The sequence below is a fragment of the Temnothorax longispinosus genome, chromosome 11, assembly GCF_030848805.1.
Source record: "Temnothorax longispinosus isolate EJ_2023e chromosome 11, Tlon_JGU_v1, whole genome shotgun sequence".
Lineage (NCBI taxonomy): Eukaryota > Metazoa > Arthropoda > Insecta > Hymenoptera > Formicidae > Temnothorax > Temnothorax longispinosus.
Window position 1 is genome coordinate 15,264,069 of NC_092368.1, and position 23,101 is coordinate 15,287,169.

At 39.5% G+C, this 23,101-nt stretch overlaps 4 protein-coding genes across 8 annotated transcripts in view; 3 read left to right on the forward strand and 1 right to left on the reverse strand.

The window, feature by feature from the left end:
* The first annotated feature begins 8,473 nt into the window (after positions 1–8,473).
* Positions 8,474–15,242, forward strand: Qua (villin like protein quail). Its single transcript, XM_071792493.1, has 9 exons — positions 8,474–9,024; positions 9,735–9,851; positions 10,201–10,541; positions 11,588–12,069; positions 12,402–12,685; positions 12,997–13,183; positions 13,967–14,215; positions 14,319–14,615; positions 14,893–15,242. The coding sequence occupies exons 1-9, from the start codon at positions 8,887–8,889 to the stop codon at positions 15,240–15,242; spliced, it is 2,445 nt and encodes an 814-aa protein (XP_071648594.1). The 5' UTR covers positions 8,474–8,886.
* An 82-nt stretch (positions 15,243–15,324) lies between these two features.
* On the reverse strand, positions 15,325–17,230 carry Prosbeta2 (Proteasome beta2 subunit). Its single transcript, XM_071792496.1, has 4 exons — positions 17,071–17,230; positions 16,468–16,647; positions 16,071–16,386; positions 15,325–15,722 (listed from the first exon to the last, which is right to left on the reverse strand). Exons 1-4 carry the CDS (start codon positions 17,130–17,132, stop codon positions 15,453–15,455), a joined length of 828 nt encoding a protein of 275 aa, XP_071648597.1. The 5' UTR covers positions 17,133–17,230; the 3' UTR covers positions 15,325–15,452.
* Positions 17,231–18,064: 834 nt separating this feature from the next.
* Positions 18,065–20,475, forward strand: LOC139821464 (replication factor C subunit 4). The gene is made up of 6 exons (XM_071792495.1): positions 18,065–18,292; positions 18,449–18,724; positions 19,407–19,800; positions 19,883–19,996; positions 20,124–20,207; positions 20,294–20,475. Exons 1-6 carry the CDS (start codon positions 18,075–18,077, stop codon positions 20,381–20,383), a joined length of 1,176 nt encoding a protein of 391 aa, XP_071648596.1. The 5' UTR covers positions 18,065–18,074; the 3' UTR covers positions 20,384–20,475.
* A 509-nt stretch (positions 20,476–20,984) lies between these two features.
* P120ctn (adherens junction protein p120) overlaps positions 20,985–23,101 on the forward strand; it is a 41,191-nt gene continuing 39,074 nt past the window's right edge. For 3 of the 5 annotated variants that reach the window (XM_071792487.1, XM_071792488.1, XM_071792491.1), the window contains exon 1: positions 20,985–23,016. The gene's annotated coding sequence lies outside the window, so the exon portion shown is untranslated. The remainder of the gene's footprint in view (positions 23,017–23,101) is intronic. The other 2 variants (XM_071792489.1, XM_071792490.1) reach the window with 1 other exon arrangement.

Sequence of the window (23,101 nt, forward strand, 5' to 3'; positions counted from 1 at the left end):
ACTTTGTTACTATTCTCAACGTGAATTTTAGTTGCATATTTTGTTTTCATGAGTAGTTATTTTGTTCTTTGTATTTTATATGTATGTATATATACCTATATAATGACCAACAAATCGGTACATTCATTGACTCTATTTATATTGGATTTCATTTTTAAGTATGGTCACGCTTTATAACAACGACGAAAATTGTCATAACTTTTTGATTACGACTTGTAATAATTTGTATACCGCCGAAATAATTGACTTTTTATATTTATGGCTTATTATCAGCTTTTTTGCGTAGGATAGGAAAAATGTTAGCACACCCTGAGGACCGTTCCCCAGGAGTTATGTGGGGCTTGCACCCACTAAAAAACCCACCCCTCTGACAACCAGCCTCTGGTGTGCCAGGGACTTGGAGATGCACTGCGAAGTAATACGTCATAATAAAATCATCAGCTATTGTATCTCCCAATCTTTGTTTCGATATAATGTATTTGTTTCCGACAAATTATTTAGTTATGAGACTAATTTTATATTTCTGTATAATTTTTTCATATTCATTGTAATGTAATTTTATTGATTTGACCCAGAATGTTCTGATGAAAACTAACATAAGTATAAGTCGAAACGTAAACGATTGTTAATTATTCTTGCCATTTAATAAATTATTTTTATTTTTATTAACAACATATATTTCTTGTATTTTTTTTAGCATAGACGTATATGCTCGGAGATTTTCTATAACCTTCATATTTTAGTTATTTAATAATTTAATAGTTTTGATTTGAGAAAGAAAACCCCGCGAAAAACGATCTAATATGAATCTAACTAAAATCATATTAAATCATATTTAATTTGGGTAAAATTCAAATTAAATCCAGATTTTATATTAAAATTATATTTGTTTAAATACAGTTTTAATTTGCACTTATTAAAATCAGTAATGTAGATTAAATATGATCCACAATAAAATAGGGCTTTAATAAAAATTTAATTAGATCACTTATGTGGATCATATAACACTTTGAATCAAATATGGTTTTAATTTGTATTTAATAAGATAACTTATGTGGATTATATATGATCCAGAACCATACATGATGCAGAATATTTATATATAAGACTTTAATAAAAAGTTAATGTGTTCTGTATGCGACTTTTACTCGATTCAATTGCGGCTTTAACCCAAAGGGCCTAGCGGAGTAAGCATGTGAAATCGGCCCTTGATCATACAGAGCTGACATTAATGTCACAAGTTAGTACCAATATGATAAAACTTTCCACCAAATATTATTTTAAAAAATTCATTTTTTTAGAAGTTATGCAGGGAGAAAGTAAAATAAAGAAATATATTTTTCTCGAAAACCACTTGACCGATCTTGATGAAAAAAATATATGTTATGTAGACTAATAAAACTAATTAACAAAAAAAATGTCCAAAATGTTTGCCAAAAAAAAGACAAAAAAAAATATTTGAATTTTTAAATATTTTTTTTTAGGGTGATATTTTCGAGGTACTCCTTTGAAATTGTTACGAAAATTTCTCTTAAAGTGTCCACTATAACATATTTTTTTCAATTTTTTTTAAATGGTGGAACATAGTTAAAAATACGAAAATCGTAAGCGTCGCGTCACTCCGGCGCACAGTGCAGTGCCATTCCGCGTTGCGGGTGTTCGATGTAACTTTACTAGCACATATGTACGTCTGCAATTAGCCTATAATATGTATACTTTTTAAATTTTATAGTTTCCAGAGTTTACCACGTGGAGGTTGCAGTACGGTTTTAAACTCCTTATTGGGGTGCTTTTTTAACGTGAGTCCCCTCGCCTTTCACTACGTTTCCGTAAAATCAGGGTGCTTTTTTAACGTGAGTCCCTTCGCCTCTCACTACGTTTCCGTAAAATCGGGGTGCTTTTTTAACGTGAGTCCCTTTGCCTTTCACTACGTTTCCGTAAAATTAGGGTGCTTTTTTAACGTGAGTCCCTTTGCCTCTCACTACGTTTCCGTAAAATCGGGGTGCTTTTTGAATGTAAGACCCCTCGTCTCTCATTACAGCCTACACCTACGATTTATTTAATCTTCTTCACTATCACTGTCTATTACTGGAATGTTATTTGTTTTCTTAAACAGATCGCTAATGGGCTACGAACAATTGGATGCTGCTGTCATATTGCTGCAATTATATATTATCTATCTCATGCAAGATATTTAGCGAAAATTTTGAAACCAGCAGAAATACTGAGCGATCTGTTTAAGAAAAAAATAACATTCCAGTAATAATAGACAGTGATAGTGAAGAAGATTAAATAAATCGTAGGTGTAGGGTGTAATGAGAAGCGAGGGGTCTTACATTCAAAAAGCACCCTGATTTTACGGAAACGTAGTGAGAGGCGAGGGGACTCACGTTAAAAAAGCACCCCGATTTTACGGAAACGTAGTGAGAGGCAAAGGGACTCACGTTAAAAAAGCACCCCGATTTTACGGAAATATAGTGAGAGGCGAGGGGACTCACGTTAAAAAGCACCCCAATAAGGAGTTTAAAACCGTACTGCAACCTCCACGCGGTAAACTCTGGAAACTATAAAAATTAAAAAGTATACATATTATAGGCTAATTGCAGACGTACATATGTGCTAGTAAAGTTACATCGAACACCCGCAACGCGGAATGGCACTGCACTGTGCGCCGGAGTGACGCGACGCTTACGATTTTCGTATTTTTAACTATGTTCCACCATTTAAAAAAAATTGAAAAAAATATATGTTATAGTGGACACTTTAAGAGAAATTTTCGTAAAAATTTCAAAGGGGTACCTCGAAAATATCACCCTAAAAAAAAATATTAAAAAATTCAAATATTTTTTTTTGGTCTTTTTTTTTGGCAAACATTTTGGACATTTTTTTTGTTAATTAGTTTTATTAGTCTACATAACATATATTTTTTTCATCAAGATCGGTCAAGTGGTTTTCGAGAAAAATACATTTCTTTATTTTACTTTCTCCCTGCATAACTTCTAAAAAAGTAGATTTTTTAAAATAATATTTGGTGGAAAGTTTTATCATATTGGTACTAACTTGTGACATTAATGTCAGCTCTGTATGATCAAGGGCCGATTTCATATGCTTACTCCGCTAGGCCCTTTGGTTTTAATTTGATTCTTATTAAAACGTATTTTTGTTTAAATAATGTTTAAATAATATTTGCGGTAAAATTTGTTTCTTTATTTGTCGAACTTAACATGTAAAATATTTGATTCAAATTAAAAAAAAATAATATAGTCATATAAGATTATATATGATCAGATCAGAATATTGCATCTCAAAGTATCCGATAGATGGCATTCGATGTGATCTGTTTCTCGTAATTAAAATTTGACAAAGAGTGTTATAAGATAACGGTATCAAGAAGACACGACACTGTCTCGGAACGACACAATTTTTGTATCAGTTATATCGTGAAGTCCACTCTTATAATAAAGTAGCACGCTTAAAAAATAAAATTTTATATAATCTTGTTTAAATTTATAAATTGGTATAAATTTAAATTTAAAACAAAATTATATAAAATTCTAATAAGATCAAATAACATTTATATATGACAAATTTGACTTATATGACTTATATGATTATATTTGACTTATATGATTATATTTGACTTATATGATTATATTTGACTTATATATGATTATATTTGACTTATATGATTATATTTAACAAATTAATTTTGAATTTATTACCATATTTAATCCACATTTGGCAAATTAAAACCATATTAACTCTGCATTTCTTTTGGTCTGTGCGGCTGATTTTGCATATTTTAACAAAGCAAGGTCCAGTTTAATCCATATATAGATTAAATAAGATGGGGTACTTTAATTTGATTTAAATATGACATATTTAAATTATAATTGATTTGCATATTCGATTCTAATAAGATTCTTAATAAATTCATATAAGCTTTTAATACGGTTTTAATACAATCGTTTTTCGCGGGACCGTAAAGACATTATATGTATAGGATGTATATGTATATGTCAATGTCGTATTTTTAGATATAAAATACAGATTGAATATAAAACAAGATCAAATTCTCCTGCATTGTATTGGCTAAAACCTGATCAAATATTCAATGGTACACATCCTTTCGTGAATTATATGAGAATAATAAACTTCTTCTAACTATGTGAGAGACCGGGGCTATTTGTCTACGGGGGCTATATGTGTCCACAGTAATGCTATCTCAAGTTTCAAGAGACATATGTCTCTACCATTGTAACAAGTATTTGAAAAATGCCCTACGTAAAAAATTTAAATGTTGTTTGTTTTCTTGCGATGCTTCTCGCAGAACGCTATATAGGCCAGTCATATTACAGACATTGATGAATCTTCCAATTAATCTTCCCAGGTTGCAACCACTAAGAATCGTTTTGATTTGAGGTGCTCTAAGTGGGATTTATTTTGCTTGGCAAAATTAATGCGCAATAAAAAGTTATTAACATTATTATCAACAAAAAACATGATTTTTTTATTTTTTCTCAAATATCTCGAAAACTAAGCAAGATAAGGTTACTAACTATACGTACCTTTTTTGTAGACCGTAAAATTATCTACAATAATGATCTGAACAACATTTATCGTCAAATCAGTGGTTTAGCTTGCACGCGCCGTCAAAGTCCGAGACTCGGATCTCGAAAACCCTCGATTTCATCGTTTTTTTTAATGTTGCGCCGGTGATTTTTTTCCGTCATTTAAAATGGAATTAAAAATCTCAAAAAAATCACACATTATCTGAGAACGACAAAGAATACTTTTTATGGTGTCGATTTTTTAGACACTTTTTCTTTAGTTTGTAGCTATGTAAGCAAAAAATTTTGATTTTTTGGAATAGTCTTAGTTTTTCGCTGTTTTCAGGCCTTAGAATTTATTTGAGACAAATTTTATCGTATGCATCTTGTTGTGGACAAAATTTACAACAAAAATGGACCCTTGTATTTTTTTCGTATACGAACGCTGATTTTTTTTATTGACACGCAAAGTTATCCAATATTGTGCACAGGTCGGATAACGTTTGTTTTACACTGAGATAATTATTTTTCATTAAAATTTACGTGATTTTTCTCATTATTTTTCTCAATCTTTGTTCAATCGCCACGATCGGTTCCTTATCCGAGATCTATCGGCTCTCCCGAGATCTTTCTCAGTTTCTTATATTCGTACGAGGAGCGCATTTAACGCACGTAGGAGCGGAACGGTCCCGCGCGCGCGCGCGGGGGGCCCATTGCGTGTTCTAGGACGTGTAATAAAGCGCCGTGCTCTATCTATCCGTGGCGAAGTAACGTTGGGAAGGCAACGGACCTCGGAACAGGTGTGCGCGTGTGTGCGTTGTTGTATGTTACTCGCAGGCGAGGATATCACAACGGGCCCCTCGGGCCCCCCAGGCGCGCGCGCGCTCACGTATTCATGAGGCCGCACAGAGCTCGTCCCGGGCCGCCTGCCGTTGCCATCGGTCACGGCTGGCCGGCCGGAGTTCCGGGGCCCACTTCCGGACACTCGCGCGCGGCACCGGTACGGTCTCGTTTTCAGCCGGGAATATCAGGCGTTATTCGCAGTGTACAGTTAGCCGTCGCGCATCATACGCGGACGCGGAGAGCTCGCGCGCGTCCTGCTCCTTCGCGCGTGTCCCTTCGCCGAGGTAAGGAGGCGGTTTAAATGGGCCCCGGCCTCTCCGTGCCGCGAGATATACCGGAGAACAATGGACTTCCCCAGGCGGGTGAGTGAGATCCATTCCGTTTCGCGAATCCTTCCGACTTCGATGATCTCGCCGGAGAGCGAGAGACGCGGGGAACGATGTTTTTCAAGGAAGATCCTTGAACGGCGGAACCGGATGTCCTTCGATCCTTGGATTCAATTTCCGATAAATGGAGAGAAAGAGAGAGAGAGAGAGCCAAATGTGACGAATTTGGGAACAATTCTGAAGAATTATACATAATTAATAATATGATAATTATGTTAATTGAGACACAGTCTTTTTCGTTCTTTGCGAGTAATGTTTATTTTTGGGAGATATTTATTTTACTTCTAACTTTTTTTTTTACTTTTCTGTAAAAGTTTTAATTAACGGATGAGTTTATTTTCAGCCTCGGGTTTCTAAAAGATTTCTGAAAGATGTCGAATTTCTTTTTTAAGTTTTAATTAATAAGTTATTAAATTTTCTACTCCCGCTCTCATTTCTGCTCTGTTTAATGCTCTCATGTTTAAGTAAATAAAAAATTCATGACTAAAAACTAAAATACACAGTTGCAAATAAGACGGAATTGTTGAATATTAATTAAAAGGAAAAAGATTACTTCTCAGTGTTTTATTATAATCTTGACTACTTGAAGAAAGCATGATAAATCAATTCATATAAGTAAGGACATTAAAATAAGCGTAAGAAAAGTACGCTGTTAAATTCGAAACATCAAATTATACTCAATTTGAGTTTTAACCATTGTTGTAGGTCGCTACTTCTTAATAGTCGATAAGATAATAGGTTGGCAAATAAGTTCGTTCGGTTTTTTTGACTGGTATATATATAAAAAACCGAACAAACTTATTTGCCAACCCAATACATCGACATTTATTTAACTAAATCAATGGAATTAAAATAACTGTTTTGTATTAAATTAATGAACTTTGACACACATGGTGGTTAACACTAATAAATTATTTAACTAAAGGTATTGGTTCAAATTTTATCTTTTAATATTTGATAGCGTGTATTAATTATTAAAAAAAATTCAAACAAAAAATGATATACATATTTTGAAGAATAATACATTTTAATTATTGAAGAAGATTGCATAAATAAAGCACGATTTATTTGTAGATGACTAAAGAAGAGACTGTAATACAGATAATTCTTTTTTTATTTTATATTTACTAATACTGTTTTGTGTTAAAATAATCACTCGTTATCGAGATCTCAACATCTCGGGTACTCGCAACCCGTCGCGTAAAAGAGTCACGGTCGGTCTCGCTCCGCGTGTACTTGACACGAGACACTACCGTGTTTCTTGATAAATTTGGTAGTTAAAAATAATAAAATGTTATTTAACAAGATAGTGATTTAGTTTCATCTTTTAATATTTAACAATGTATATTTTTCATTTTAATAGTATTTCTATGAAAAATCTATTAATATTTCTTGTCAAATTTCTGAAAAAAAAAATAAATTAACAAGAACGGTGTTTCCATACAAAACATGTACAAAAAAATTGCCAGGGAGGAGACTAATTATAAATATAATTTTAACTGCTTGAAGAAATAATGATAAATTAATTAACTTGTTTTTAAATCTTATATACATCGTGTATTCTACAATCAAATACTCATTCCTTTAAAAAGAGAGATAAAAATCGATGCCATTCTATTTCGCGTTTCCGCTGCCTTCGCACCACCTGTTACACCACCGTCGTTGAATGAACGAGTCTTTCACTCTACGAGCGAAAAAACGTATGTTATCCTCTCCTGCGAGGGAGACTCGCGGCCGTTCGCGGTCGAGCGACCGCGAATTCTCACCTTTTGCCGCGATTCCCGCGGCAGAGATGTGGGCGACAGTTGCGACTTCCTGCCCTGTCCCGCGCGGCGACGATGATCGTCGCGGATGATGGTCGGGCCGCGCGTGTGCGTGCGTGCGTGCGTGCGTGCGTACATGCGTGAGGCGAATGCGAGGGCCTCATGTATGAATGAATCGCGCGGTATAAACACGCACACTCGCGCGCATTGCACGCACACACGCCGCGGCGAACGAAACCAGCACAATGCGACGGCGCGGCGCGGCATAATGGGCCCTCGTCTTCACCGGGATCCGATGTGGTTACAGGTCAATCAACTCGAGCCGAAAGCGAGCAGCACAAAAGCCGCACATTTTCCTGACAGGAGAGAACAATGACAATTGCTAGTCGCGATGAGAGATTTAAAAAAAATTTTATTCCCCTTGTAATTTGTCCGGAACGACCGCTCTGGCGAAGCGAACGTCTAACAGCGTCATAGAAATGTCCGGGAGAAACGTTCGAGATCTCTTAGATATTCTTCTAACGTTTCTAGATAGCGATAACTTTTTGAAGCTTCTTTTTAAAACTTATATAGCAATAAATGAGTAATTCGAGCCATTTAATATCTCAATCGTCAAATAATTAATTTGTTAATTAATTAAATAAAATAATTAACTGAATAAACTAGAATCGTTTTACATTTTGATCATCAAATAATTAATTTACTGATCAACTAAGTAAAATAATTATAAGTAAACCGATGATATATTTAGCTTCCAAATTAATTGATCGATACAAATTTAAATCGGACTACGCAATGTTGGAAAATATATGAGCTAAATTGATTCGAGGTAAACTTATTTAATGTGCTAAGCGCTCTTCCGGCAAAGGCCGCGTGCGGTGCGTCGAGCACGCACTCGAGCGCACCTGCGAGGCGAAGATCCTCTCGCGAGCTCTTGTATCCCAGTTTTCAGTCCGCTCGCGAAGCGCGTCCGTTGCGAAACACCTCGGCTCGCGCTGCGCGCCTGCGAATGTAATCGCCGACAATGTTATCGCGCACGCCGGAATTAATTACCATTAATTGCTGCACGCGGGCGTCCGTCCGTCGACCTTAGAATCCGTTTTCGAGTTTTCCGGCAATTTTTCGCAACGATTTCGAGAACTCGCTAGAGTGCTTCGACTCCTCATTCTTGACACGCGATCGCTGGATAAACTCTATGATCTTCAAGTCTCGTCTCGGCTTGTTCGTCACTTTGCGCTGCGATATTATTTTTGAGAAATAAAGTGCGAGAAAAGCTTCGAATCGTCGGGAGGAGAGGAATTTTCGAAGAGCCGGAGCCTTGTTATTATTTATTCGTGGACGAACATGACGAGCGTGCTGTACCCTGAAATTATAAATACCGTCCCGCAGGACGACAGGAGCTGTCGCAGCGATGATTCCGGCGGCGAGGTCTTCAGAAACATCCCGAAGAACAGCAGCATCTTCCGAGTCTGGAAGATCGAGGTAGCTATCAATAAAAATGATTGAATAACTGTAACACTGTGACATGGACATTTTCTTCAACGATAAAAAATAATACGCATTGCGGTACAAAAAGAAGATCATAAAGACTAATGTATATAGTTGAAAGATTAATGTACAAAGTTAGAAATATATTGGTCATATAATAAATCGTTATGGATAAAAATGAGTTGTTTTATGTCGGCTGCAAAACAAGCGTCATCCTCTTTATAATAGTCAAATCAAATTCTATCCCTTTCTTAAATTTATACTCTAATTAATCTTGTATTTAATTTGATTTATATTTAATTTATTTAGTCTTTTATTTCATTATTTATTATTTCTACTAAGTATTTACAATTATTTATTAACTACACAGAAAAACAAGAAGTGTCAAATAAAAATTTATATATACTAGTACTTATATACGCAAGAATCTATAATCTTTTCATAAAAATTTAACTTTTTTTTCATGGTTTGAACTATAATACAAAATGATTTCATTCAATGCAAGTTTTCTTCGTTTGACGCAATATAATCTTGTTTCAAGATTTCCACGTTGAAACAAAAGATATATTTTCAAATCAAGAATATTTTTCTGTGTATTTTTAGCTATTATTTGTAATTATTAATTTCCTCTAATTAGTCTTATGTATAATTATTTATTTCACGCCTCGTTTACTCGGTGTTACGTATTCGCTTTTGTCGGACAGGGTCTACGGGCGACGGTCGTAAGCAGCAGCAACATGGGCCTCTTCCTCTCCGAGTCGGCATACATCGTCTACGCCGTGTCCGCAAAGGACGGTGCACTTCCTTACCCGGGCATACCGGTACTTTTACTTCCATTGTGTTACGTCGTCGTGAGAGAAACCGCACGAAAGCGCAAGCACCGCCTCGCCTAACGAAATCCACGCCCTATTAGAACGTGATTTTTCTTCCACGGACTTTTGACTTCGAGTTTGGCGTCGAATCACTCCTCCGCAAAGAAAATAAACTTATATATTCTCATGCACGCGTAATTGTCTATGCAAAGAATTAAGACATTTACATTTATGAAAGATAAGCTGCGACGTTTAAAAAACTTGGCATTAAAAAAGATATTTGCCCTTCTTTTCTTCTTTTTTATTTTTATTCGCTTTATTATTTAGTTAATATATTCCTGGTGGTTCCTTCTGATAGATTAAGGATCTGAAGGACAGCTCGGTGGTGCGCGCCATCCACTTCTGGATCGGCGCCAACTGCGACTCGACGGCGTCCGGCGCCGCGGCGCTCCGCGCCGCCGAGCTCGACTCGCAGACGTCGGCGATGATCCTGACGCGCGAGGCACAGGGCCGCGAAAGCCCGCGGTTCCTCGCCTACTTCCGGCAGCGGCTGGTCGTGGAGAACCTGCACCACGAGCCGCCCGCCTGCACCCTGCATCGCGTCTCCGGCGTGGCCGTGCCGATTCTGACCGAGCTGGAGAGGGTCCACTGGGAGCGCTTCAGCTGCCGGGACGTCATCCTCATGGACGTCCGCGCAAAGTGCGTGATAGTTCAGGGCGATCGCGTACTACGCGACGCGAATCATTTTTACGTAACTGCCGGACGATGTCGAAATCCGCCGGTGAAAGTTTTTCGCGTGCAAAAAATGTATATACGCAAACCGAGGACCGAGTAATGATAGGTCTGATCCCTTTAGCACCTAGAAATTTAATACGTTTAAGAAAGTTTAATAATTTTGTTCGAGTTGTTGAATATCCTAGATAGAATTTCAATTTTCTATATTTCGTTTTTTGAGAACTGAAAAAAATTGTCGTGTAATTATTTCTTCTTTATTTTTTATTTCTTTATTTACAGTTTTTTTACTTTTTAATGTCAAAATGCAATAAATATTTTTTATTCTTGAGTATATGATATCTCCGTTTTTATTAGATTTTTATAAATTCTTTTTAATAAGGAATTGATTGTAAACCAAGTCCACTTTCTGGCTGTTTTGCTAAAGTTAATAAACTATATATAAATTCTTTTTATTAATTTTACAAAGAAAAGCGCGTTTAATTCGTAAATAATACAACAGCAAAAGTTGCAATCAATAATAACACTTCAATTTGGCGAAATTAATTTTTACCGTTGTTCGACCAATTTTACAAAACAAATTCTTGTTATTAGTTCCCGATAGAACTGCATGTAAAATCTATATTCCATTTTCCTCTATTAACTTAGCAATTAATATAATTTTTTCTCTATTAATTTCGCAAATAAAGTAATAAAAATTTTATAACAATTTCTTCTATATAACCACGAGTTTTACAAAAGTAGTTTAAAATTACAATCACTAATAACACTTTAATTTGCAAAATTTATTTTCATCACCGGCTTTCCAATTTCACAAAATAAATTCTTGTTATTAGTTCCCAATAACTCTGTAACTTCTAAATTCCATTTTTCTTTATTAATTTAGCAATTTATATAATTTTTTCTCTACTAATTTTGAAAATAAAATAATAAAAATCTTAGGATTTTAATTTCTTTTATATGACCATGAGTTTTACAAGAGTAGTTAAAAGATATTTCTCTTTTATTCTTAGGGGTATCGTCTTCCTGTGGCTGGGGTCCCTGTCAGATCCCCTGCACAAACGTCACGCCGCCAGTCTCCTGGAGTCCCGGAAAGAGAACAACAACGGCCGTGTGGTGGTGGTCGAGGACGGCTACGAGCAGACCCTGCCCGCGGACGACCGGGAGCTCTTCAGCAGCGTGCTTGATCCCTCGGCGAGGGTGGTGGCGCCCGATCGTCAGCACCGTGTCAATCCCCCCAGCCCCATCAAGCTGTACAAGTGCAGCGAGCAGTCGGGCAAGTACAAGGTCGCCGAGCTCAAGTCCGGTCCGATTCTGCGCGGCGACTTGACTTCCGGTGCCGTGTACCTGGTGGACCGGGGCGAGGCTGGCGTCTGGGCCTGGGTGGGCCGCGACGTCAACGCGCGGGAGAGATTGGAGGCCGTGAGAAACGCGCGGGGCTTCGTCAAGAAGAAGGACTACAGCGACGGCGTGCCGGTGGCCAGGACGACGGAAGGTAGAGCGGGATTTGTTTTATCGCGCCATAAAATTGTTTCACTCGGAGGCACAGTATTATTTAAAAAATCTCTTAAGAATACATGCAGATACCTAAATGCAGAAGGTTTTATTCGTCTTAATTGTAACGAAAGAAAGAAAAAAAGGAAACGATCGACACTATACATATACAAATTGAAATTAATTAATTGAAATCAAATTAAAATTAAATAAACTGACAAAATTTGAGCTAGTAAGTCGGGAGAATTTTTAGAATTTTGAGATCTTAATAAAATAGCGTGCGCGATGCATGTAATAGCCGAACGGGAATAAAATGAATAAAATGAAACGAAGGTCACGAACCGACGGAGATGAAGGCGCTGTTGAGGGGCTGGGAGCCCTCCAAGACGAGGCCGTTGACCTTGCCGACGAGCTTCGAGCCCGATTACATGAACGAGAGGCCCAGGATGGCGGCCGAGTGCCAGCTGGTGGACGATGGGTCCGGCGAGCGGACCTTGTGGAGGATCGAACTGAAGGAGGGCATGGTCCAGGTGGAGGACGACAGAGGAATCTATTACGCGGAAGCCTGCTACGTGATGCTGTACAAGTACGGGCAGGGGCGAAGGTGTCGAAGTATTGTACGTGGAACTCTTTGAATTTACTATAATCTTTTTTTTTCGAGGGAGTCTGTTAAACGTAATGTTTCGTTTTGTATCGTTAAATTATTACACTAATTATTTAATTTGTCAATAAAGCTTATTAAATGTTTTTCAATCGTGTCCATAACTATTAAAGGAATTTAATATCATTCGTAACTTTCTGAATACCACACAAGAATTGGAAAAAGGGGAAGGACTTTAATTTCTTTTAACGTACGCAAAGGTAGCATTCATCTTGTGGTTGTAATTATTGTGAAAGATTCGAACAGAAACGACTATATTTTCATCAGGTTTATTGCTGGGAAGGTGTTCACTCTGTCAAAGTGGATCGAGATGCAGCTTTGACAGTGGCTTGTCGTCTGTCAGAAGAGACGAACGCGCAGTTGGTGAAGGCGTCCCAAGGGAGAGAACCGCCTCATCTATTGCAGATCTACGACGGGAAGCTCAAGATACTCGCCGGACGCCACCGTGACTCGCGTAAAGTATCTCTCTGCTGTAATTCGGTTAAATAAAAGTGTAAAGAAATAACGATAAAAAAGAAATATATAGATATACATATAATAACGATAAATGAAAAATAACAAGGTATTGATCGTTAAAATATTTTTAGCAACAAAAATTTTTGACCTTTATGAATCTTGAAACTTTCTGCTTGGTATTGAAGCTGATCTCAATTTGGATCAAAATGTATATTAAGAAAGTTGTTCGACTGATTCTAGGTTTAAATGATTTTGTTTACGCTCGTCTACTCCCAACTCACTAAGATAAAACATCAAAAGAAGTTTCACTGTTATAGTGCACGAAGAGAAAATAGAATACTTAACCCTCCGTAGTCACACTGGGTCAATTTGACCCGAGCCTCAACTTTGCTCGTAAATATTTTGCGCGTAACTTGAAAATTGGCAGGCATAACGCCCTCTAGCTGTAGTTCAAAAAACAAAAAAAAATTTTTTTTAAAAACGAAAATTTTTCGCAAATTTTTTTTATATGTTAAAAGTTCCTGAGGCACTTCTTTTTTTTTAGCAATTAATTTAGCAATAACACAAGTGCATTCGAGAATTTTTTCAACACGATCGGTGGATAAATGATCAAATGGCGAACGATCAAAGTTCGTCTCGGGTCAAAACGACCCAGAGTGACTTTCTTGTTTGAAAAAATAGGTGTGACTACGGAGGGTTAAATTTATATGTGAAATATATATGAATGAAATTCGAAGGGTGCATCATACCATCTTTTACAATAAAGATTCTCGATTTGCAGCGCCAAAAAAATATCTGGTCAGAGTGTTCGGCTCGACGCCGTACACGTCGAAAGCCGTGGAACGTCCGTTACGGGCGAGCAGCTTGGACTCCAGCGCGGTGTTCATTCTCTTCTCCAGCGCGCCGATCGTCTGGTGCGGCGGCAAGAGCACCGGCGACGCTAGACAGACGTCGCGACGCCTCGCGCCCAGAAACGCGCCCCTCGTTGCCGAGGGTAAGGAGGGCAACGACTTCTGGACCGAACTCGGAGGTAATTAAAAAAACTAGATGAGTATATGGCGCGGCTCAAACTTTTCTAAGATCACATCCGACGTTATAATCATCGTTGCTTCGCGTAAATTTGTCCCGCTCAGGAAGAGGCGCCTACAGCACGGAGACCGAAGAGATAGGCGAGGAGCTGGACAAGCACCTGTTTCAATGCCGCACCGAGAACGGCCTCTTCGTGGGCGAACAGATCCTCGGATTCCGACAGAATTCTCTGATACCGGAGGCTGCTTGGCTGCTAGACGCCGGCAGCGTAATCTGGATATGGATAGGCAAGTTCTCCAGCCCGAGAACGTTGCAAGAGTGCGTCGAGGATGCCACTATATATCTTTACACTCATCCCGCTGGTCGAAATCGCAACACGACCATTTCTGTGATCAAACAAGGTGAGTTCCAGGCAATACAAAGTCGAAAAAAATTCTTAAAGCTGAATATCTTTCCCGGACTATATATATAGCAAGTTTTAAGTAAAAATCTAAGACGTAGTAGTCTTACTTTAAAAAATAGGTCGGACAAACATAAAAGATATCTTAACTCAGATATCTTTCATAGGTTTGTCCGACCTATTTTTTAAAGTCAGCTCAAACTCCTCCGTAAAAGAACTTTAGATCTATATATTTTATACTTTTTGTTGTCTACGATTTTATTTTTGTCGCTTCTCAGGTTTGGAGCCAGCTACTTTTATCGGGCTGTTCGACAATTGGAATCATAATCTGCTGAGGGATTACAAACCGTTCGACACCTTCTGCGCCCTGCTGGAGGATAGAGATCAATCGACGAGGACGCAGACGACCTCGAAGGCCACCCCAGACTTCGATAATTACATCAAGTACCCGCCGGTGGTGCTGAAAAGCGAGCCGGAGAACCTGCCGGCCGGCGTGGACGTTAGACGCAAAGAGATGCATCTGACCTACGACAATTTCATCGCAATCTTCAAAATGGAACCCGCGGAATTCGAGAAATTACCGGCCTGGAAGAGACAGCGTCTCAAGCAGGCCGCTGGACTCTTCTAATGTGTTTTCTTGTTTACTTTGATTCTAATTTAAATATTATTCCTTCCCCTTCCAGAACCAGAATTTAGAAATTATACAGTTATTCCTGCGCAATCCCGGTAATATCTTTATTACAAACATCGAATTGATCTATGATCGACAATTCTCATTGCTTGAAAAAAAAATTATTATTTGAAGCTTATATAGAACGCTAGATTAATTAACGGAGTTTCATGCGGACGTGTCCATCAGTTCGATCGTGCGCACTGTCTCCTCCTCCACGACGATCGGTTTTATTGTTTTCGTGAGCACCGATGTGGTGCCGGACTTGTAGCGATAACTGATCTGCCGCTCGCCCTTCACACTGGCGGTGTCATACGGTCGCAAGTACTCGACGCTGTTCTTGCGAATGATGCAGAGATCCACGTTGGATCCCGACGCAAGATCGTTGAACACGCCCGCGCGAATGCCGTCCGCCACCAACTGCTTCGCATCCTCTTCCTAAAAACCGTCAATTTTTTATTTGAGAACATGGAGTTTTTAATATAAGAAATCATTTTAGTATACATTACTTAATATAAAAAGATATACATAAATCGAAATTAATTAATACATATATAAATATAAATATATTAACATTAATGTACGAAATGATAGATTTTATAATAAATAATAACGTGATAAATTTGTCACTGTTTACACAGAGTTATATCTAAAATAAACATTATTTTAGACTGTAGATTTATCAAATTTTTATTTGAATATTCAGCTTTCTCTGAATTCAAAATCTTGAAATAACAGCGATTACTGTAGATCCAGAATACTCGACTGATTAAAAACACTCTTTACCGGCATGTCAGGCTTCCATCTGCTTTCGAAGACCGCCATAGCAGCCAGTGAGCCAGATCCCATGGTGGTGTACTTCAACTTCTCGGTTGAACCATGCGGATAAATGCAGTACAACTGGGGTCCGTCAATATCAAAACCGCCCAGGATGAGCGCAGCACCGATATGACCCTGATAACGGAATAGCATTTGTTTTATCAAAGTATTGGCGGTGCATACGGGCACGACGCGGCCAGTATTCAGACGATGCAGCTCCAATTGGCTAGCTATCATCTCGGTGGTCATTTCAGTGTCGGCCGCTGTACCAGCTCCGCAACAGCTAAAAATAATTTACATTTCTCTTAATATGTTGCTCGTGAAATTGATTTGTTGTAAAGATAGAGGATGCTACGATACTTACTACATATTGGGAGCGAGATAATGGATCTTCAAGCTGTACTTGTCAGCCACAATAGTGTCCTCGGTGGCTCGTGTATCACCGCCGAGAATAACGCCATCCTTGTATACTACTCCAGCGATGGTGGTACCTGTCTTGACTACTTTCGGAGCGGCAAAGCCTTTTTTGATCAAGGCATCGTTTCTGCGCAAGATAAATAAAAATTAGCAAACTCAATAAACTCCAAATTAAATTTAAAAATGTATAAATCAAATCTATGATAATTAATTCGATAGAAATAAATCTTGATTTACAGAATCTTTTTAAACAATAAAAATTGTCGAATAATTTGATACTTTTATATTAGGAATTACAGTAGTTAGCATTACAGAAGACAGCAATTCGATCACATACTTATTGTTACATTCACATTAAAACTCCTGGAATTTTTCTTTCACAAAAATAAAAGATTGAAAATATATAATATTACAATATACATATGACAGTTACATCGCAAGAGCTTCTTTTTGTAAAACTGATGTGTGACACAGCAGTATGCAGGTTAGTTAGAAGAACTTCAGATTACTCCCAGAATTATAAATTTTCGAAACAAGACAAAACTCTCACCTTTGGCAGAGATCGAAGGAAAAACCTGACGGCGGGATTTCCGGCGCGAGAAGCGAAGTCATGATTTATCTCGTGTGTCAAATATCGGCGATCAAAAGTGACACAACTACAACACCGTCCACTAACCTGGCAGTCAACTTTGGGTTATGTTGACCATTCGTACGTGTCATAAGGCTTGTTCGCGTTGCTTGAAATCCCCAAACATTTTTGCACTTAAAATGAGATAAATATATATTCGGCCGTTGGAGAGAGAGAAAGCGAAGATGCTGAGTGCAAAAAGTGCAAGCAACGCGAACAGACCCATGCTCGAAAGAGCCCATTGGCTGCATTCTTTAATCTGATTGGTTCTTGCCATTAGTTTCTAGTTGGTTTTTGCAGGAGACCCAGGCAGAAAGAATTGGCACCTTTAAGTATGTTACCACGAAAATTCCCCATGAGCTGCTCTTAGTGAGAATCACTTTTCCCAAAGTTTAGCCTAATTAATTAATGAATCTCATTAAAATTAGGCTCATTTTAATCAGTAAGATCAGCCGCAAGCTGGTACATAGCCGGATTTTGCATTTTAACTCTTAAAAATTTATTATAAATAAAATACGGACTCGCAGCTGACACGACCCAACCCGTGTCTAGCTGCGCGTTTCCCCACATTTATTATAAATTTTATTTCGATCTTTTTTCCAAAATCCGGCTATGTACCAGCTTGCGGCTGATCTTACTGATTAAAACGAGCATAAGTTAAATGAGATTCGTTAATTAATTAGGCTAAACTTTGGGAAAAACGAATCCGTAATTCCCGACCGGCCGACAGACAGAGGTCTCCACTCTTACTTTTGTCGTCAACTCCAACGATAAATATGCTCAAATATTTATATGTTATAAATATAAACACACAAATTATATTTGTATGTACAATACTTGTCTTTGTATCAACAATTGTTAAGTGTTAAGTCATGTTAAGTCTCCAAGCTGACTTTGTATAAATCCGGCAAGAAAGCATAAGAAAGATGGCGACGAGTAGGCGGGATTGCGGGAAAGCTTGTGCGTTGTGCGAACCAGTGCGAACACTGCGAACTGTGCGAAGCCGGAGTGCAGCTGGGTCGATTGGAAGGATGCACGCTTTCTTGAAGACCGGGAAGTTGGGCGCTCAGGCGGACGTCAGGAAACCTTCAACCTCTCGGGCCAAGGACGATAAGAAGGACCTGACGCCATGGGTGGAAAAATAGTGAGTTTCCACCAACCGGCAAGATTAACCTCTTGACCAGCACACGCAAGAAGGCAATCTTTTCTAGCCAGAAATTATGATTATTTTCTTTTCAGTGCAAAAAAGAATTAAGATCGAAGATGAATATTTTTATTTCCATCTTTTCTTTGTTTACAGCCGGCCGAAAAATGTCGACGACATTGTGGAGCAAACGGATGTGGTGAACGTGATACGGCAGGCCATGGAACATGGAGATTTTCCTAACATGCTGTTTTACGGGCCACCGGGTACCGGCAAGACCAGCATCATCCACGCAGCCGCGAGACAGATGTTTGGTAGCATGTATAAGGACAGAATACTGGAACTGAATGCCTCCGATGACAGGGGCATTCAGGTTGTGAGAGAGAAAATCAAGTCCTTTGCGTTGCGCAGGGCTAATCCTAATGGACCAGAGTGAGTTTAGGCAGACTTTTCTTAACCCTTTCGCTATGAAAGGCCATTATTTCTAATTCGTTGTAACGAGTCATAAATGTCATTTATTTGTATCGAGATATTAAAAATGATCAGTGATCAATGCCAGTGATGAACCAGTAAAAGGTCTGACGGCTGCAGAATTTTCGGTGCAAAAGATTGTTCAGAGAAAGGCACATTTTGTTGTTTATCAAGGAGTCTAATAAAGTGTTTTAGTACTCTTTATTGGCAACAGAACAGAAAAAATGTTCACAACGGCAGAAGGAACTGCAAGATTAGTGACCTTCTGAGAAGCGTGAGCAAACATTTTCAATTTTCAAATATTTGCGTGAGTCGCGTAAATGTTATCGAGATTGGTTATATTTTTCTTAAAGGAAAATTTTATATTTATACTTGAGATAATTAAATACTACAACTAAATTTTAAATGTCTTTTTTACAAACGATTTTATTTTATAAACGTAAGAAAAAAGAAATTGTACAAGTCGAATTGATCTGACGCAAATACTTGAAAGTTGATCATCTCTTTTGAACGTCTTGCACGCCGTACTGCAGTTTATGATCAAAACGTCAAAATCTGAGGCATTATGTAATTCTTACTTAATATTAATTAATGAAAATAGATAATACAATGGATTAATGAAATTAATTTTTTATATTTACAGCGGGAGAAAATGTCCGCCATTTAAGATCATCATATTGGACGAGGCAGACAGTATGACCGGCGCCGCGCAAACGGCGCTTCGTCGGATTATGGAAAAAGAGTCGCACAGCACGCGCTTTTGTCTGGTGTGCAATTATCTGTCGCGAATCATCAAGCCGATAGCGTCGCGCTGTACCAAATTCCGGTTCAAGCCATTGACCGACGACAAGAGTATTGCCAGGCTCGCGTACATATGCAACGAGGAAAGTCTGAAGGCTGACAGAAAAGTCTTGGAGAAAATCGTTGAAGCATCGGGTGGCGATTTGAGACAGGCTGTCATGTGCTTGCAATCGATCACACGATTGAAGGGAAAAGACTACGAGATTACCGTAGACGATGCACTCGACGTTATTGGGGTAAATATAGGTTCCTGTAAAATTTTTTTTTGTGTGACAAGATTGAATAATTTTAAATTGTGGTGTGCATTTATCATTTTAGCTGGTTCCCGATGATCAAATTAATACACTGTGGGAGGCTTGTAAAAAGGGGAGTTACAATAATGTCCAGAAATTACTCGAAAATTTGCTGCTGGAAGGATATCCGGGATCACAAGTATTGTCTTAATTATTTCCATAATCTGTTAAATTAAATGTTTTAAATAATGATAGTAAAAAAATTATACTGATTAGATCAATTGATTAGATCAATTTTGTTTGATTTTGATTATGTTAAATTTCAGGTAATTGAACAATTGAACGAGAAAATTATTTTCTCCGTTGAACTTACTGACAAACAAAAAGCGACGATTGGTGATGTGCTTGGTGTAAGTATAAGTAACTTCTTAGATATATAAACAAAAAGAATAATATAAACTGAATGTAAATGAGAAAAAAAATTTTTTTTTTTTAGGAATGTGATTACAGATTAACAGAAGGGAGCGATGAATATCTGCAACTTTTAAATGTGTTTTCCACTATCTTGATGGCATGCAAATTGTAAAAAAATTAATTTGCCTTTGTACGTTATGTATTTATATTCGTAGGTTTACATTATGTATAATAGTATAAAGGTTTTATATTTTTATAGAATTATTGACGGTATTATATGATTTACTTACCTTTTATAGTTCTTTTATTAATGTGAAGAAAAGTTTGAGATTATTAAAATGCAAACAAAATTTTTTAAAATATTTTAAAACTGGCTCTAAGCAAAATTATTATAACATTTTATCGTGCTTTATATATTATTCTTAAAATTATTATAAACATTGAGATTTAATTAGCTAGGGAATAAAAATTAGCTGAATAACTAGCATATCTAGTGTATTCTATATCTAGGGATACATATATGTTTCTAAATAAACTATCTACACATTGGATCTGTTCGCGTTGCTTGCACTTTTTGCACTCAGCATCTTCGCTTTCTCTCTCTCCAACGGCCGAATATATATTTATCTCATTTCAAGTGCAAAAATGTTTGGGGATTTCAAGCAACGCGAACAAGCCTATTAGCGCCAAAGTTACTAGAAAATCTAAGAATTTCACTATAACCAGCGTCACAAACATGCAACTAAAACATCCCTATATTTCGTTGAGCATTTAATTTTCTCCAACTTGAAAAAAAGTATTATCACGAACAATCGAAGCGCCAAATACAATGCACGATAAATTTCTGAAAAATTGTCGACCTAAATACAAAAGGAAATACCCTCGATTGCATCGATAAAAATCATTCCGGCATCGTTGGAAACGGGGCTCTCAGTATCCCGGCGCGGTCGCCGACGGACGCCGTTCGCTGAGCACCACTGACGCTCGGCGTGTAGGGGCTAGGGGCGTCGTTGCTACTGCGTGCAATGTGTATCGTGTAGGCGTTGGCGAGGAAGGAGGCGAGAGCCGCGAGACCGCTGTCGCCGCCGCCGCCACTCGCTGCTCGCTCTCTCGGGCGACGTGTGTCATCCGTGAGGGGGAAAAAAGAAGGACAATAATAACGTGTGCCCGCGTTCCGCGGCAACCCGGTGCTCGCGCGTTTTGCCGCACGTGCGTCGCGTCGCGTTCCTCGAGGAATCCTCCGTCGCTCGAGCGCTCGGTTTCCTTCGCTCCCGAAAGAAACGGCTCTAACGCGCTCTCTCTCACACACACGCACACTCTTGCTCTCCACCCTCTTCCCTCCCCTCTCCCACCTCTTCGTACTCGGTGCCTCTAGAGCCTTGTCTCTCTAGCCTCGTTCCTCGGGCCACGACGGAGGAGCCACGTCTCCATTCGTCTCTCCGATAACGCGGCGGGTGCCTCGCTCGGCGATTATTGTTATTCCGCGAGTGGTGGTCGGGGAAGGTCGCCGCCAACGCCTCCCTCCCCCCCGTGCGAGCGCGGCGTCCCCGTGGTCGTGTCGCGTTCGTGAAAGAAAGGGGAACGGACGGGGGCGTGAACGAGACGAGACGTCTGTCCTCGCTCCTCGCCGTCGCAGCATCGTCCTTCGGCATCGCTACGTCGTTTCGGAGCAACAACGTTTTTCGGAGCTGACTGCACGTCGTTCGCTGGCTCGCGATTATCTCCCTCTCTTTCTCTCGCTCGCTGGCGTAGAGGTCGTGACTTCCGGAGAGAAAGGAGAGAAAGAGAAGGAGAGAGAGAAAGAGAGAGAGAGAGAGAGTGAAAGAACCACTCCGCGAGGAACGGAGCACCGAGCGAGAAAGGCGTGCTGACCGCGTTCCTCGCCGCGGTCGAACCAGGACCAAGGCAGCAGCGGTGCAGCAGCAGGAGGCGGATTTTCTGTGATCCTCCTGACACTCGCCGCGACGTGATGTTCCCCGAGTGACTCGCCTCAAAGCAGATCCATTAGCCGCAACAACGGTGCCCACCGCACGCTCTCCGTCTCGAGGTCTATTACCCGTCCCTTCAGGTCCCATTTTACTATCCGGAATCCTGCGGAGAATAAGAGAAACGTTTAAGCGCGCGAGTGATCGAAGGACGGATTTTTGGGATCAACGTCAGAAGGAGACGCTAAATGAGGAAGAGCTGAGAAAGGTCCGTTTAAGAGAAGAAGATAATTCTGCGAGCCGCGGCTTCCTGCGAGAGATGTCCGGCGCCCTGAAGGGAGATCCGACCGGCGAAGCGGGCGGCTAGTTGCGGTGCATGCCTCGGCGCGGCGGTGTGCATCCTGCCGCATCCTGCGCTTCTCTCGAAGGCCGAAAGGACGGTCCCGACGGTCGTTCCGCCTCTGCGAAGGAAAGACGAAACGTTAATTTCGACGGGATATCGAAGTTTATTATTCGGAGGATCTTTTATTACTGAGGAAACTCGAAACGAGAGAGAGAGAGAGAGACGGCACAACCGGTGCCCTCCATGTGCGCGCCGAGGTGCCTGAGGAAGCGCGTGGCTTGACGCCGGTTGGCCTTATTGAATCAAGGAAGCGGAGATTTTCTCGAAAAGAATTGGAAAATTTCGCGCGTGACGCGCGTCTCTGCCGGACAAAGGCGTGGATGATACCGGCGGGCTCGCGGGACCACTCGACGACGACGACGACGAGGACGGCAGTCACGAGGCGGATCGTGTTTCCTGCGGCGGTAACGGGTGTCGCGGCTGATACGTGGAATGTGACGGGAGACGTCGCGCGTGGAGTAGCGAGTCGTAGAAAAGGTAAGCCAGGGGGAGAAGAACGGAGAGTAAAGCGTAAGATGCACGCCGGGGGAGTAGTACCACCGTAGAGTTAGCTGGAGTAGCT

Excerpts from the sequence above, each read along its gene's own strand:
- Qua (XM_071792493.1), top strand. The coding sequence starts at position 8,887 with ATGACGAGCGTGCTGTACCCTGAAATTATAAATACCGTCCCGCAGGAC. Across the intron at positions 12,686-12,996 it reads GGCGAAGGTGTCGAAGTATT|GTTTATTGCTGGGAAGGTGT; the intron begins GTACGTGGAACT and ends TATTTTCATCAG. Across the intron at positions 13,184-13,966 it reads CGGACGCCACCGTGACTCGC|CGCCAAAAAAATATCTGGTC; the intron begins GTAAAGTATCTC and ends CTCGATTTGCAG.
- Prosbeta2 (XM_071792496.1), bottom strand. The coding sequence starts at position 17,132 with ATGACTTCGCTTCTCGCGCCGGAAATCCCGCCGTCAGGTTTTTCCTTC. Across the intron at positions 16,648-17,070 it reads TCCTTCGATCTCTGCCAAAG|AAACGATGCCTTGATCAAAA; the intron begins GTGAGAGTTTTG and ends TATCTTGCGCAG. Across the intron at positions 16,387-16,467 it reads TATCTCGCTCCCAATATGTA|CTGTTGCGGAGCTGGTACAG; the intron begins GTAAGTATCGTA and ends AATTATTTTTAG.
- LOC139821464 (XM_071792495.1), top strand. The coding sequence starts at position 18,075 with ATGGCGACGAGTAGGCGGGATTGCGGGAAAGCTTGTGCGTTGTGCGAA. Across the intron at positions 18,293-18,448 it reads ACGCCATGGGTGGAAAAATA|CCGGCCGAAAAATGTCGACG; the intron begins GTGAGTTTCCAC and ends CTTTGTTTACAG. Across the intron at positions 18,725-19,406 it reads GCTAATCCTAATGGACCAGA|CGGGAGAAAATGTCCGCCAT; the intron begins GTGAGTTTAGGC and ends TTATATTTACAG.